Raw genomic sequence first — 17,154 nt, 5'->3', positions numbered from 1 at the left:
ATATATATATATATATATATATATATATATAAGTGTGTGTGTGTGTGTGTGCGCGCGTGTAATATTGAGAATACATTAGAATTTATTTTTAGAAAATGTTTATTCTGTACAGAAAAATCTAAATTCAAAACTATCAAGCTTCTTCGATGGAAACGAAATATTATTTAATTCTAGTAAATATTCTTCTACATTACATCCTTACACATTCCTTTTTTAAATTACTTCCTTACATTCTGCAGTTCGCTTACAAATTAAAGTATTACTGTATTCAAGTGAGTGTTTATCACAAGCTATGAAAATATACTTAAGTTGGTGAAAATATTACTCGATTTATTAAGTCTGGAGAACAAAACAGAATTTAAAAAGCTGAAGAAGGTAATTACGTTTACCTGATTCTAGCACTTTTTTTCTGTGCACGTGCATGCAGATGATCGACATAACGCGGGTTACGATATTACCTGCATGAATCCAGCGCAGGCGGCCGCGCCACATTTGTCCCTCGACATCCCAGACATGACGCCGTCGTATTTGATGTCGGCACCACCGGTGTCGTAAGTGACGCCCTTGCCCACCAGCATGATCGTCTCCAGGACGCAGGACGTGGGTGGCTCGTAAGTCAGGAATATTATCCTGCCCGCGTGGCGTGCTATCACCGAGGCGGCGCGATTCACACAGGCGAACAGCGGATACTCCTGCAGCAGAGTCTCCTGATCGGATATCACTTGCATCGTAACGCTCGAACCGTAAAACAGATCCGCCAGGTACTCCTCCACCCTCGGGGGTGCCATTCTCTCGGGGTCGGCGCCACCTAGTTTAATACGGGGTGAGTGCGATGTTAAATATTAATGCATGCCAATAGCTGTAGCAGAGGGAGCGGGAGAAGGAGATGGAGGATGTATGAGGGAGGACGTGTGTCCCGAATCTGCGACAACGCATCCTTTCTATAACGGATCGAACCTATTTTGCTATCCCAAATTCTATCGTGTTGTTGAATTAAAGATTTCACCATAGAGTCAAAATTTCGACTTCTCTCTTACTTCGCGATTGCATTATCCCATTTTGCGAAGTTTATTCGACGCACACAGAGGAGCATGCGATGTATATTCCGTCCTAATTGCTATTTTATTTCCAATGACATCGTCCCTCTCGCGACGATTAATTATTCCCGCGACGTTTACATTTCGCATAATTCGGCCCGCTTAACGCGCGCTCTCGACCGCAGGTGAACTTCGCGACTTCGTAACTTCGAGTTACGCGCGTCGAAACACGAGACGCTGAATTTCTCCGTGACTCACGAGGAGACCAATGCGCGTTCCGTCCAATTATTCTCACACCAAACCGAAGAAGAAATACACGATATATTTTTCCACCAGCTGCAGTTATTTTTAGCACTTGGCAAACTCGCCGTGGAACGATCCCGTCTGTTATTTAATTTTCTGCCTTTTGTTGCCACTGTTTCGCCGGAAAGCGTAACGCGTAAATATCGATAAATAAAGGAAAACAAATGCCCGGAGCATCTCGATACGACAATAATCTCTAATGAACGAACTTCAATGCGCCACTGCCGAGTGCATTAGCAATAACGATCTGGATAGACAGATGTACGTAAATTTAACAACAACTCTATCAGTCGACGTGAAAAGGTTGTATCTTTTATGAATGGTTCATATGTATGTGCCTCTGTGTGTGTGTGTGTGTGTGTGTGTGTGTGTGTGTGTGTGTGTGTGTGTGTGTGTGTGTGTGTGTGTGTGTGTGTGTGTGTGTGTGTGTGTGTGTGTGTGTGTGTGTGTGTGTGTGTGTGTGTGTGTGTGTGTGTGTGTGTGTGTGTGTGTGTGTGTGTGTGTGTGTGTGTGTGTGTGTGTGTNTGTGTGTGTGTGTGTGTGTGTGTGTGTGTGTGTGTGTGTGTGTGTGTATGGTATTTATATCTCTTGAATAGAATGACGAAATAGAAATACGAAAGAAATATATAGAAGGAAATAATTAAAATTCGTTCAAAACAATTATTTTCCGTTAAGAGAGAACAAATAAGTTAGTAAATAAATAAATAAATATGTCATGTAAAATGTAATGTAATACGAAAATCTGAGAATAATTTTTAGTAAATTTGTTGCTGCATCAATATAACAAAAAATATATATTATCGTATGACATAAATGTAACGATTAATTCAATAAGGTTATTTTTATACACAGAGAAAACGTTTCTTTGGATTTGGCGTATTTGTTTGTTTGACTTGGGTTTATTTAATATAAATAATATAATTTAATATCAAATATTATTTTGTTTGTATGAAATGTTTGAATGTTGTTCCATTAAAATAAAACATGTTGTTTGGTGGGAAAACAGTATTATTTAATGCAGGGTTTCCCAAATCTGTGTGAATCGCGACCTACTTTCTCGAACGGCAAAGATCCGCAATCTAGCTTTGATGAATAAAAGCGGGAAGGGAAGGTGAATAAATTGATTATTTATTTATATCACTTTTTGTTACGTTAGAACGTTATGAATATGCGTAACTGTATCTGGCTTGAGTTTGTAAAACTGCACGAAACAATGAAGTGTAATTTAATATTCTCAAATTTTTCGCGACCCACCAAAAATCGGCTCGCGATCCATACTTTAGGAATCTCTGATGCAAAGGAAATAATATTTCGTTTTCAATAAAAAAGTTTATTTCATTATATATAATATAATATTGTTTTACTGAAAAAAAATGTTCTTTGATATTTTTTACAAATAGTATTATTTCTTTCAAATAATTTACTCGTGACAGCCACATTGTAATGTTTAGATCGAAAAATCTGGTTGAAGATACAAGAGAAATATGTTAATTGATATAAAGATATTTATTGTTTGAAAAACCAAATAATCCTGTTTGTTGAATCAAATATACGTTGTTTTTGCTCGACATTGCAAACAAATTTGTTTTTTAATTAAAGAAATATCATGGAAACAAAGAATTAGTTCTCACGGCTAAAAACTAGCTCTATAGATGAAGATTAGCTATCCATATAATACAATTAAAATTTAGTTCATTTAATAAACTTTTTGTCTCCTGGTTACCTGGTTATTAGTTCCCACAGCTAAAAACTAGGTCTGGTAATTAAATTTCAGTTGTATCATATGGACATCTAATTCCCTCTTTCCGTGATGAAATCCAAAGAAATCTTTTCCTCCGTGCATATTTGCTACATAAACGTCAAAAAGTTTCCATCAACGATTGTCTCACGTCGCGATCGTGAAAGTATATTTGGGGGAAAGTCGAAATAAGCGAAAGCAACGTTCCACACGGAGAATAAAGCGACAATGGCCGAATTAAAGAGACAATGAGCGAACCGAACGCGCTGTGGTTGAGGGAAACTGAATTTCCGATTGTAAAAGCCGAATTTGGTTTACGCGAAAGGACCGGGAATTCTGTTTACCTCTGCCGAAACGTCTTTGGTACGTTCGTTGTCATTCGGCCGATCTTTTTCTCTCGCGCACGTTCCTCGAATTAACCGAAACCGCGAGAGCGTCGAGAAAACGGTCCCGCGTGACCGTGAATCCGGCCGGCCGTTTGAAAAATCCGCCCCGTCTCGTCATTCGTCCTTCGCTCGCACTCGCGAATGATTTAAACTCGGCGTGGCCCGCGGCCAACGGCCGGGTCATCAAGGTTTACTTTACGAAATTGCATTACATCCCCTCTGCCCTCGTTTCGCCAGAAGAGAAACAGAGAGCGAGAGAGGGAACATACGGTCCACCCGAGACAGCTCGCCGGCTCTGTGCGCAACGTGTACGCTTTTGCGGTCCGGGAAAACAGCGTGGTGAGGGATAAATGCTCGCGAAACGCCGAACGGTGGCGCCGGTGGACGTTCGCGGAAAGGCCAATTATCGCTAACTGCCGCCGGGAATCGAGCGGTCGGCCGGCCGCGGTTCGCGACATTAAAAATGAACACTTAAATTCGCCAAATCGTCGGCTACTCAAACTTTAAACTCGATCAATCCCGAGGGCTGTCTCGCGAGTGAACTCGAGGCGGCAAGCAAGAACGCGGTCGGGTGGCGCTCGATTAACCGGTAACCAAAGGATCTTACGNCCCCCCCGCCTTTCCCCTTCTCGTCGGACAACCACGGGCGATTTTGCCCTCCGAAGCTTTTTCTTCCACGAGTAGCGGAAACTCGCGACGAAACTCGCCCGGACTTCTCTCTCTCTCTCTCTCTCTCTCTTCCCGCGCGCAAACGGGAAAACTTGGTCGGTACAGCCGATAAAGTACCGCGAGCCGTATATGGATAAGCTTGCTCGTGATGGTAGCGGTGGTTGTGGTTGGAACGGGACTTACCGATGTCCCTTGCGACGAATCTGCCACTCTCGAGCGCCGAGGCGAGTTTCACGATACTCTGAAGCTTCTTACTGCAAATCGGACTCCACACCCCGAGATGATACGCCTTGTAGCTCCGCTCCGGACATATCTCTCGCACCTCCAGGGGCTGTGGAAATATCGTCGCCGATTGGAAACTAGAACTATCGCTGTCGCGGTACCGCGCTGCTCTCTAATCGCTATTCGAATAATCCTGTCATTTCGATTTTTCACTCATCATTATTATTCATGCGGATCTTGCGAATGTAATTTGCCTTTGCATTATTTCTCCAAAGTGAATATTTGTTTTCCTGTTTATTTAATAATAAATAATAATAACAGAACATGACAACTGACATAGGTGTGGTAGAGAAGTGTTGTCAGTTTGCGTGCATCCATGTACATAAATCTTAATTCTACACCCTCAGCGGGGCTTTGGAACCTGGAAACAAAATGGTACCTCGGTTTTGATGTTTTCCTTCTAATTTGACGTTCGCCTGCACCCTCGAGCACTTCCGGGCGTTGCGAATATCCCGCGGATATCGTAGTATTATCATTGGACGAGTTAGGAGATCTCAAAATGCTTATGCATATTTGAGGCTTCCTCTGCAGAGAATGGGAAATCCTCTAAGGAGAATTGAGAAGGAAACCGACGTTTCTGATTCTTCCCTCCGCAGCAGAGGTGTAGCACTATGCGTGATTAAGTATCGCTCGTTATTCGAACGGCGAAGTTCGGAACGAAGAGTTCATCGAAACACATCTGCGATAATCTTCTCGCACGATAAGTACTTCGTCAATAATATCCGCAGCATCTCTCGATTTTCTACGTACGCGTACGCGAAACCAAGCGTGATAGATTTTCCATGAAGCGGCTGGCTGGCTCGCTGGCTAACTGACTGGCTCTCCTGCGCGTGCGTGCTTTAAAAATCCCCGATACCTCGCGATATATAACGGTTTCACCCTCCGAACGCGTTTCAAATATGCGCTCAAGTTCGCGTTGAAATTATTCGATCGCATTTCGCGCGAGAGCGGCGCTAAAATTTAAGGGAACATTCCCCGCATTTTTCCACGTGGCAAAACCCGGGTCGCGTCGCACCGGGGGCTAGACTCCTTTTAAGCGACGCACTCGATATTTTTTTTTCCCACCGAAAAAAAGACTCCTTGACTGGACACGTGCTCTCACGGCCGTTCGCCGGCGACCTGGCGTGCGGCCGCGCGAAGAATCGGGAAAATCGGGAAAGTTGAAAACTACTGCAAAACCGCGAACAAAGAGACAAAGGAAGGAGGAGTTGGAGAGGGGGAGAGAGAGAGAAGAACGACACGACATTCGCAACGGCGGCGGCGTTCCGATTACGCGGTGCAGAAATTCCGATGGCGTCTCTCCTGGTATTTGGAAAACGATGCCTCGTATTTGCGTCTGTCGGGAGGAACGAGCAACGCATGAGGAAAAGGGGGACGGTGGAAGAAGATGGTAGAAGGTGGTCGAAGGTGACCGGGGGGAAGGAGGAGGTCTCGGTATCAGGAAAGAAGCATATACGGTGCCGACGCTCCGGTGTCGCGGCGAACCGGATGGTCGGAGGGTAGGCGAAACGACGGGACGCGCGCGGCAGAGAAAGCCCGAGTATTTCCCTAATTAGGTCGCCTCGCCGGCCGCCAGGATTGAGGAACGCCAAGCATTTGCTACTCTTGATAGGGCAGAGCACTTGGTTCGCCACCCCCCTCCCCTCCGCCGGACTGTGCGTCCTCCTGACCCTCTCACGGCCGCCCCCTCCCGCTGCCGCCCCCACAAACAAGTCCCGTCCTTCGCGACCGACTATTCCTCCGACGTCCGCTGGCGTGAGATTGGTGGCGGTCCGAACTTAGAATTTTGGTCCTTGAACTTAAGGGGACAAGAATGCCCGTTATGTAACGCTACCGAGTTATACGAGTTATACGAGAGACACAGAGAACGCCTTGCGCCGCATTGTGCTAGGTTCACAGCCGGTCGACTGTCCTCGGCGCAAGAAACTGTCGGCGCGCTTGGTGAAAGGTGTTGTAAGGTGAAACGAGTTCGATAAGAATTCGATAAGAAACTTGCATCATGTATATATTGAAAGGTTTTCTAACTGTCCGTGCGATTAGAAAACGATCGGGGGAGACCATTCGAGAGCTGAGATATTTACAACTGAAGTTGACACTTTGTACTTGCGCTCCCTGAGAGATTAGCGTATTATTTGTAATTGTTATCTCTTATATCTTCTAAACTAAAGATATAAGATTTCGATGAGAGATTACAGTAAAAGTTCCTTATTCGCGGGGGATACGTTCCATAAATTTGCCGCGAATACAGAAACCGTGGATATGGAATGGTAATTTGTATAGGATTATAGGGGATACGTTCCATGGTTCCAAAATATAAAAAAAATATCAGAATAAAATAAATTTAATAAGTGATTTTTAACAATATCTATTACTAATTATTGTCAGGCTTAGGCAAGGGTTTAAAGAACTTAGTAATTTTTTCTTGTTTCGCCGCTTTTAAAAGGTTTTTCAATTCAGATTGATATTCAGCTGTGGCATTCATAATTTGTCTTTTAAAAATGAGACTTCTTTCCATAGACGGATCAATTTTCATAAAAAAATCACAAAGCTCATTTGCCATCCGTAAGCCTTCACTCAGATTTTTCAAGTTAAAGACCACCTTTTCAGAACTCGTTGAAGCCTCTTCTTCAATGGGATGCGGAGTTTACATTTCCTCTAAGTCGGTTTCTGTCAAATCTTCATCTTGCGATTCAAGCAACTCTTGAATGTCATTTGATTCTATCTGTTCAAAGCTATCTCGTCCTATTCCATTCGCAACTTCGGCAATGTTTGCAGTTAAAGTTTGAATTTGCACGGATTCTTCATCATTTTCGACAATCAGAACAGGCCACAGTTTTTTCCAGCATGATTTCAATGTCTCTGGCTTCAGTTCTCCCAACGATTCTTTTATGTTAACAATGCATTTCGCTATGTCAAATTTTTTCCAGCATTGCATAACGTTCATATCAGGATCAACTTCCATGGCGTCCAGTATGATTTTGAAGGTTCGCTTAATGTAATAAAGCTTAAAGGCCTGGATTATTCCTTGATCCATGGGTTGAAGTAAAGCCGTCGTATTAGGTGGCAAAAATATCACCTTTACATTTGGATACCGATTATATACCTATTGGATCCGCGAATAAAGAAATTTTTAGCCGCGAATACAGGAACTGTGTCGCAATTTTTTTAACCCGCGAATAGTGAAAACGCGAATAAGGAAACCGTGAATAAGGAGCTTTCACTGTACTATGATATTAAAGATTAATATACAGACATTGCGTAAATATTTCAGAGTTACTGACTATTTTTCAAATTACTTCTCTTCAATGAGAAAAAAAAGATATTGCATGTAATTCTAATCAATACTTTCCTAAATTTAGAACCATTTTATGCTTACATTTAGTAATTCATTTACAAATTAAGGTATCACTGCGTTCAAATAAGTATTTACAAGCTATTAAAGTATACTTAAATTGATAGAAAAATATTACTTGATTTAAAAGGCTGAAGAAGAACAGGTTTGTTTAATTCTAGCACTTTTTTCTCCATGTACCATATTTACTTCAACATCCCATCAAAATAATATTTATTATTTAAGTAATCAAATAAATGTGTGGAACGTGATTTTGCTTGATGAATACTAAATTTATAATCGACCCTTCTGACGCGCTATCGAGAACACGAAACTGAGCTTTACAATCTCTTCAAGAGGCGTCGCGCGCGTGACGTCACAGCCCCGCAGCAAGTAAAACGAGGCGCGATGCCAATAGGAGGGAATTCCGCGCGGAAAGAGCGGCAAATCGTGGCTGCGCGGGCGTGAAATTAAATATTGGTCGTATCGCGACCACCCGGTCGGTGGTTTCCTTCGTACGAACGTACCGTCGTTCGGCCGATTCAGCGACTCGATATCAATAATGCGAAATGTCATTTCCGCGCTGTTGGCGTGCTCGACAACAATAACGCTCGCGCGAGGCTTCCACGTTTGAATACCGCTGCGAACGCGCCCTCGGTTTCCCGCCCAAAACTTGAACAGTGGCGTAATATCAAATTACTAATAAATCAAATTGGTCCAATTTTAGGAAACGTATGGCGCGCGCCTACGATCGGTTGCATATTTTCCGACAGCGCGATACCGTAACAATAACGCATCGCGGGCGAGTGCGTATAATAACGTAGCTCGGATTCCGCGCAATTAAGAACTTTTCGTAGAAATTTAAAACCGCGCGCGCGCAACGATAAATAACATTTTTGTACGTGGGGGAAAAAAGGGAAAAAACAATTACGCCCGAATCGTTAGACGTGTAATCATATAGCGGAGGAAAAATGTTGCCGTATCAACAGCATTGCTGTCCAACAGCGCGAGAATTGGAGCAAATTATCGTGATTCAGTGGCGATATTATTGAAACTAATACATCATGCATTGTTTTAATGACTCGAATATATAAGTCGCTGTTGGCATCAGTTCCATATAAATATTGACGCAGCAGCACTTTTCCCGTGCATTACGCGTGTATCATCACTGAATAACGTGTAATAAAAAATTCTTTTTCCTTCCTTACAGCATTCGGCTTCTTCGTAATCTTAAATCCGAGACACTTCCCTAGCTAGTCTCTCCTCCTCTCATTGTATAAAATAAATAAATAAATATAATTATACGTTATTTATGTATTTTATGAAAATGAAACGCAAAAATTTGGCACTCCGTTATGACAGAAAACAAAATTCTATTCTTGAGAGAGGAAAAGGGAGTCAGTCAGTCAAATGTTAATATTTCTTAAAAATTAAAGAGTCGCTAAAAAATTATGTACGATAAATCTACGATTTATGCGATTTTATATCCAGATAATTTATATTTTTACAATTCTGTACTCAAGAGATTTTTCTCTTGGCACAAAAGCTAAAATTGTTTTAGAGGGGGTTAGGTGGCAGGATGAAATTTCTTTAAAGTGAAGAAAACCGTTAAAACAATTATGTTCGGCAAATCTACGATATATGCGTAGGTAATATCTTCTTTAAGTAATATCGATATTTGCACGGCAAATAATATATTTTTTTCTCAGTTTATAATAATTATATACGTTATTTATGTACATATACAACGTATACGCGCACACATACACACACATTCTCTCTCTTCTCTCTTTCTCCCTCTCTCTGAAAATGAAACGCAATTACTGTTCATTTTGTATTACGTGGGGAGAGGCGAGTTAACTAGGTAGACATAAATTCGAGAGAAAGAAAGAGAGGGAGGAAGCAATCGCTTCTCCCGTCTAGCGTGTAATTCAAACATTGACCACAAGCAAGGTTCCTTGTTCTTTACCAACTATCCTCATTTTATCGGCTTAAAGTAACCGCCCCGTCGTCTTTGATCTTCGACAAGAAGAGCTGAGTGTCGTTCCAGATACCCGCTTTTATTCCGGCAGCCATGCCTCTGTTCTCTGATGAACGCTGTGTTAACGTTCACGCGTCATTGGAAATTACGGCCCGACAAAGGAGTAATTTGTTTCCGAGCTTTCACGAATTTATACCGATTGTGCGCCACGAGCCGCTGTTTCTTTAAGCCATTGTGCTCTCCGCTTTATCCACCACGCGAATGAAGTATTCTTACGTCACGTGAATTGCTTCCGCTGCCATTATCCCGGGAATAGTAACTTTATCTTGGAATAACAGCGTAGTTTCGAGAGCACACACGGAGTTCATCGTGCAATATTAATTAAAATATATTCTCGCTACAGTGATCGTTACGGGGAAATTTTCCAATTTAAGTTACCGCTGCCAAAACACGAGACAACTCCCCTCCGAGAAGACGCGATGCAGAAATGTGTAAAGTGCGCGGTATTTTCAAAAAAACGGGGGGTGAGGGGATAGTTCGTGATTGTTACATTCGCCCAATGAGCATCGTCACCGACGAGGCAAGAGTAAAGACCGTCAGTCTCGCGAGATTTAGCGAGACTGCGAAAAATTGGACTGTTTATATATAAACTTCCTATCGATAAACTTTGCGTCAAACCAGCGTAGATGATACTTGTAAAAAAAATACGGTCTCGCAAAAATATCTTATACACTTTATTATACAGGGTGCCCGATAATTACTTCACTATCCGTGGTGTGCAAGTAGAACGGATTAAAACTGTACTATTTCGCGAAAATCACAGTAATGAATGACGAATCAATTAATCTGCATGAGTCGATGATAACGTACGGGATAACAGCAGGCCGGATTCTACAAAAGAAAATACTTCCGAAGGTGTCCCAGCAACGACGGGTATCAACTAATAACGAGAGACTTATTTTTCTTCTTCGTGGCAATCCTGCGCCACATATCGTTCGCTATGTTACCCGGAAAATCCTGCAATTTACCACCGATAACAACGCTATTACTTTGGAGAAGAACAGTGCGCTCTACCCGTCGAGCAAGGTTTCGGAACGCAGCCTCGGTGGTCGCGAGAATTCACTGGAAACCGACGGTCCTGAACAGCACCTCGTCGGCGGTATCGACGGCCGTCGTCGCGTAGAAGCGAAGGCCGCTGGGCGCGAATCGATTTCCCCGCGGTGGGAGCCGGATACGAACTTGGAAGTTCGCATAATAACGCGGATACTATCGTCCGACCGTAATTAACCGCGGCGGCGCTGAGGTTAATGAACAATGGAGCTTGCAATCGAGTTGCGCAACCTGACCCGATATCCTGATCTACACACGCCCGGCCGGCGTAAGACACGCGCACACTTATCCATCAAGCGCAGTCCGCCGGCTGCCGTTGGCAGGTGTTGCTCGACGGCCATTGTTGACCGCGCGCACTCCGTCGTCGGCCCCGCGATCGTTCATTCAAGATGTCGCGAGAACGAATATTCGGAATATCGGCGCGATTCTCGCGGTCAACCGAGCGCGACGTGTCGAAACCGCGAGCTCTCGGCTAAATTTCCAGCAGATACACCGCAAATCGCAGGTGACTGCCTTCACGTCGGACAATACTTGACGAATTAATGCCGATATAACTAATATCGGAGCGATGAGAATTGTGCTACTAGGATGACCTTCTCTCCCTCACTCATCTTCCTTCTCCCACTCCCTCATCCGCTTATTTCGGACGTAAAAATAATACAATTTGTAGAAAGAAAACATCCAATATGTGAAATCCAGCGTCGCTTCTCTGTTCATATCGAGATAACTGGAATAAAAAGGAGCGTCGGCGTTCGGCGACGCGTTGATGTGACTTTCCGTCGGTGTGTGCGTTCGATCACAGCCGGCGCAGATGTTATAGCCCGAACAGATCGTAACGCGATGCGCAGATTACGAGGCGCGGGTACGGCCGATCCCCGCAGTATACGCGCTTTTGCAAATTACCCACGTGTCCCGGCAGTGGCTTCTCGTAATCGTTAAATAATGAATATCCGGGCGAAGGTCTCGGAGAGTAATTAGGCGGCCGAGCGGGTGAGCTTTCGCGAACGAAGTCTCGTCGGGATGCTCGGGCAACGAGATGCGAGAGGGTGGAATTAATTCGCGTTTCCGGATATATAAAATATCGCGGATTTGCCGTAGAATAGCGTGGGAGAGAGCGAGGGCGCATCGACGCTACCGTCACGTCATTAGTTATGGATTAAGATCGCGGCAGCAATTTAGTTTCGAGACTAAGGTAGACTAGGATTTACTACGAGGGTTAGGCGAGCAACTCGAGGGGGAGCCAATCAGACCGCAGCGCACCAAACTCTCGGCCGAAACACCGAGCTGAATTCCTTCCAAATACAACTACGGACTTCCCATTCTGCCGCTCGACATAGGTGCGCACAAAGCTGTGTTCTGTATCTGTTTGATTGGTTTAAACGGCTCTCGTGTAACCACAACTGTACCAACTATCTGCGAAATGCCTTAACCGGATATATTGCCACGATCGAGTAGCACTCGCGCGCGCTCATCGATTCCCCGACCATCTTTTCCAGATCTCTTTCCCGAATTTGACCCTCGATTGCCACGGAAAATTAGCACGTCCGACCGCTAACCGACGCCGCAATACCACCGCGTCTTATCGAGTTACGTCTTATCAAGTATCGATAATCGCTTCCGCAACATTCTGCTCGCACGGCCAATAAAGAGAGCCGGTGAAACGAGACGAGAGTGTAGCTTGCCAAAAATTCATACAAAATTAATACGTTAGTCGATACTGAGGAAAAGTGTGTTATTTTGACACTTGCGCATGCTGAATATCGACTCGATATAAAATATTGAGATAACGTAAACACAATATGTTAAATTAACACACGATAATTTACAAATTTATGTTAAATAATACATGTTAAAAATTCAGCAATTTGAATAAAAACCGGTCTTAACACAAGTACAAAATGTTTTCACTGTATGCGTATCTTGAATTACTTTTTGAATCTTTAGTCAAATTTGACGACAACCCAAGTCGAAATTTTAGCCTTATGTTAAATGTTGAATTCTATAACGCAGTAGGAGCTAGCGAAATAAGTTCCATTCTAACGATACACATAGTAAACAATTTTGTGGTAGAAATGGTATACTGACATTTTTGTGTTTACATTAGCTTTAACATGGGAAATATGTGAAAAGGTGCAGAAATATCTGAAAGCGCGCGGCGTGTGCGATCCACTCGTCATAATATTATTTCAACGCGTCGGTGTTATGACGAATAATTCGCTTTACATATTCGACTTACCACGTAGAGGGCCTCCAAGCAGCCGAGGAGCGTGACCATCTCGACGTTCTCGAAACGTTCATCGGGCAGTAGCACCAGCAGCGGCCGCCTCACTCCAGCTTGCAATGCCCTGATGAGCGCGAAAGATCATGAAATCAGCCGCAAATGTGACGGGAAACGCCGGCATATCGCGGTAATATCCGATCCTCCGTAGGAAACGGGATCTCCAGCGGATCGTGTTCCAGCTCAACTGGAAGCGACACGTGTCCGCGTTCGTGCATGCGTGCGTGTGCGCGCGCGGATGATGCGAACGAAACGACGTGCGACGCGTGCGAGGCAATATTTTCTCCCATTTGTCGGAAGATTTCGTCAGTCTTATCGTTCGTTAAAGGGAGAGAGACGTTAACGGAGAGGATCAAGTGGTCGGCTCTCCTGCTGACAGACTGATAGACGAACGGAGGGATGCCAATCTAAGAATCCGGCAAAGGATCAAGGCGGGCCCTAGAGACGGGATTTGGACGTGGGAAAGGCGTTTACCGGCGCGCGTACAGCCCGCTCGAGGGCCAGCTCGGCGGGAATTCGACCGTAATTATGGCGCGAACGTATCGCTGATGACGTCGATGGTCAGCGATCGTCGGCGAATATCGCGAGGAGCGCAATAATATCGGTAGCGTGAAAGCCGCCGGCGATGTTACATATCCTGGCAGGATAGATGTCTATGTAAAAAGAGATAGATAGATAGATAGATGGATAGATAGATGGATAGATAGATGAATAGATAGATGGATGTAGTGCTCGATATGAGAGGATTCCCCTCATGCGTGAGGAGAGAAGACATTAATGGAAAATGAGTATTCTATCATGTAGTAATGTAAAAACTGTGTCACTATTATGCATGAAGAAAAGTAACTTGCTGGCGTAGTAAATTTTATACCACCGCAAAATTCCTCCGTTCCACATGAGTCCCTCAAATCCGGCGAATTCTCAAAACTAACCGGAACACCTAATGTATTTAAATTAATAAAAATATCGCTTGATTTAAGAGGGTGAAAAACAAGTAATTATGTTCACGTAATTTCAGCATTTTTCCTATCTAGAAATGTATTATATAATAATGTAAGAACTGTATTATTTTTATTATTATTTATCACGCAGTCTATATTACATGATAATAATATTATATCATATAGTGTTTACATTACTATATTTATCATAGAGATGTGCATTGATGGGGATACTTTTTCAGACAACAGAGTTTCACATAACACGGCCGTAAATTGATCAAGACCTCCCATATTACGTAGCGCAACTGGTAAGCCATTCCATAAATGTATAGAAAGGAGCGCTTCTATATTTCAGTTCGACAAATACGAGATAAGATGAAGAGGAGAATGAAGAAGAAAAAGAGAAAGAGAAAGAGAGAAGAGAAGCAGACGCTCGAGGGGAGAAAGCTGCGACTCTCATCGAGTATCCCGAGACACGAAATGCGCCATTCTCGCGAACCCTTCGCGCTGTCCAATTTTCGTCCTATCTCGCGGAACACAGACGTAATCGCGCAGCCATTTCTCCTCTCGTTCTCGCGAAAATCACGAACCATCGGCTCGACCATCTTCGAAGCAGTCTTTCCTTCTGTCGCGCTTCAACGTTGCGTTCTTCTCGTTGCGTACGCGTGTGCGCACGATGCCTCGCGTTTGCGGATTCCGCGGACTCTCGCACTTTGTACACGCTCGGATCTCTGCGGTTCTCGAATCCCGCCCGGTCCCAGCTTTAGTCGGATTTTACCGCGGACCGCCCGATTTGAGTTTCGTATTAACTTCGCGTAGAATCGCCTATATCCCGTTATTATTCCACTATTCTGCGAGGATTATGCCGGGAAATGCCGCGTTATTGCGCGATTGTGTAACGAAGGGACCGTCGGCAATTTCGCTGGCGGTGAATTCGGAGCTGACGAACTAAGGCGCGAACCGATGAGATTCGCGAGAATGCGTACAAGGGAGAAACAAGGGAAACGTTCTCTCGAGAAACGTCGACTCATGCCTCTTCGCTCGCTCTTTTGCCTCGAAATTTCTCGTGCAGCGGAATCTTACTCAAAACAAGTGGAAATTGGCAATATTTTCACTCAAAACGATAGTGAAGACACATTTCCGAGGAGAAATGTATCCAATCAGCCTGAACCAAAAGCTTATATAGCTAGCTAGCATAGGTTAAATTTTTCAGCTCGTTATTAGTTCGTTTCACTGGCTGATTATTCATTAAAATCTAGAATTTGTTTTGTGACCTAACCTAACCTTGCTATGACATACAAATACATGTTACATGACATGTTACATGTAGAAACTTAAGGAGCGTATTTCCGATATTGAGGTAGAAAATGTTCTGTAAATATGGGTCCAATTTGAAACAGTTATCTATCTGCAAATATTTAAAAGAAGTATATAAATGATAACACAATTTTTTGAGACATTTTTTTGCTAAAAATGGAAAATAAAAAAGAAAACTTAAAAATTACACAAATTGTTCAAATGGACATACATCGGCATTAATACGTAGTACGATGTGATCTAAAATGGATCGAGTAGTTGAGCGAAGGATATTATGATTGTTCCTTATTTGTTCACACGCGTTATTTTTCATACGCTACATTAATTCAGCTCGAGAATTAACTGACTCGTAAACTAAACCTTTAATCTCTACGTTTTCTTCCTTATTTTCCATTTTTAATGTAAATAAATTCCAAAAACGAATTCCAAAAAATTGCGCTATCACTTATAAACTTTAAATACTTGTGAATAGATAATCGTTTCGAATTGGACACATGTTTATGAGATCTTTTTTACCGGACACCCACGGCGTTCAAGTCCTACTAGGATACTGTCTCGAAATCGCAATAGTATAAATATTTCCTTCAAACTTAGAGTGGATTCTAACTCTATATGAGCGAAAGTTTCAATCGAATAGAATGAATTTGTTCCCTTGTGACGGTGGAATCATCAGATCCACTCTTCAGTTTCGAGTGAAAATATTTACTCGACGATTCAGAACGGAGAATTCATTCTATAGGCGACTTTCACCAACTCCGGTTAAAGTTAACCGGACGATTAACTCAACGAAATTGACCAATCGCATTGAGCAGCTTAGCTAATTGGCCAATCGCCAATACCGTTGAATTAATCAGTACCGAACCGGAACTGGTGAAAATCGCCGTAAACGAGTGAAAAATCGCGCGAATCCGTGCGACTCGGTTATCACTTGATTTTACGAGTGAAATTTTACTCCGAGAAATTTCGAGAATGTCATATACCCACTTTCGATCCCGTTTTATCGCGCTCGCACGTGTACTTTGCGCGCGTATTTATTTATTAATCGTCGCATATATTCCCGACGCGAGACGGGGCGGCGCGACGCTTATCTCGTTTATCGGCCGGCGCTGACGCCGTGCCGAACACCCGTCGCGCCGATTCTGAGCCCCCGCGAGACGTTTTTCATCATCAGGAGGCGAGGCACTTTCAGCATTGCAACGCGTTATTACGTGCGATCTCCTCCTTTTTCCCCCTTTCTTTTCTCTCTCGTTCTGAATCGAGCGTTTCGCGCAGCGGTTCTCCCTTAACGTCACATACCGTCTCCGCGTGAAAACACAAAAAAAATATATATATCGAAAGATGTGTCTAAAAAAAAAAGGAGACGAAATAATAAAATAACGAGGAAACAGTCGCGCTGAAAGGAACGGGAAAATTGAAAAATTTTCCGTCGAGCCTTCGCGTGCGATTCGAACGGAATCCCGCACGCGCGTCATCGCGCGCGTTTTCTCTGTGCGACCATTCGAGTATAGATAGAACGCATACCCGGCAATCACGTTTGCAGACTCGTTTCGTTCGTTGTGCGCCGTACAGGCTCTCCAGCACGATAACGTCGCGCGATAACGCGCAGGCCGACACTGGGGCGCGTCGACATGCGGGTGTTGGAAGACACGAGATTCGAGATTGTGACGTCCGCGCGATCGAGGGGCCTTTGATTAATTACATCGGCACACCCGTTAGGAATTCGAGAAAGAGAGAGACAGAAAGAGAGAGAGAGAGAGAGTGCGGAGGGGGTAGGGAAGAGG

At 43.6% G+C, this 17,154-nt stretch overlaps 1 protein-coding gene across 3 annotated transcripts in view; it reads right to left on the bottom strand.

The window, feature by feature from the left end:
• The window catches only part of LOC106745024 (putative aminopeptidase W07G4.4), a 45,745-nt gene that overhangs the window by 8,119 nt on the left and 20,472 nt on the right, over window positions 1–17,154 (bottom strand). For all 3 annotated transcript variants that reach the window (XM_014620247.1, XM_014620246.1, XM_014620245.1), the window contains 3 exons: window positions 13,074–13,182; window positions 4,317–4,464; window positions 459–808 (listed from right to left, as the gene is read on the bottom strand). In XM_014620247.1, coding sequence (XP_014475733.1) covers window positions 459–808; window positions 4,317–4,464; window positions 13,074–13,182 — 607 coding nt within the window. The remainder of the gene's footprint in view (window positions 1–458; window positions 809–4,316; window positions 4,465–13,073; window positions 13,183–17,154) is intronic.

Source organism: Dinoponera quadriceps, unplaced genomic scaffold (genome assembly GCF_001313825.1).
Source record: "Dinoponera quadriceps isolate SergipeBrazil2010 unplaced genomic scaffold, ASM131382v1 scaffold717, whole genome shotgun sequence".
In the NCBI taxonomy this organism is placed as follows: domain Eukaryota; kingdom Metazoa; phylum Arthropoda; class Insecta; order Hymenoptera; family Formicidae; genus Dinoponera; species Dinoponera quadriceps.
This window is presented reverse-complemented; position numbering and strand designations above follow the sequence as displayed.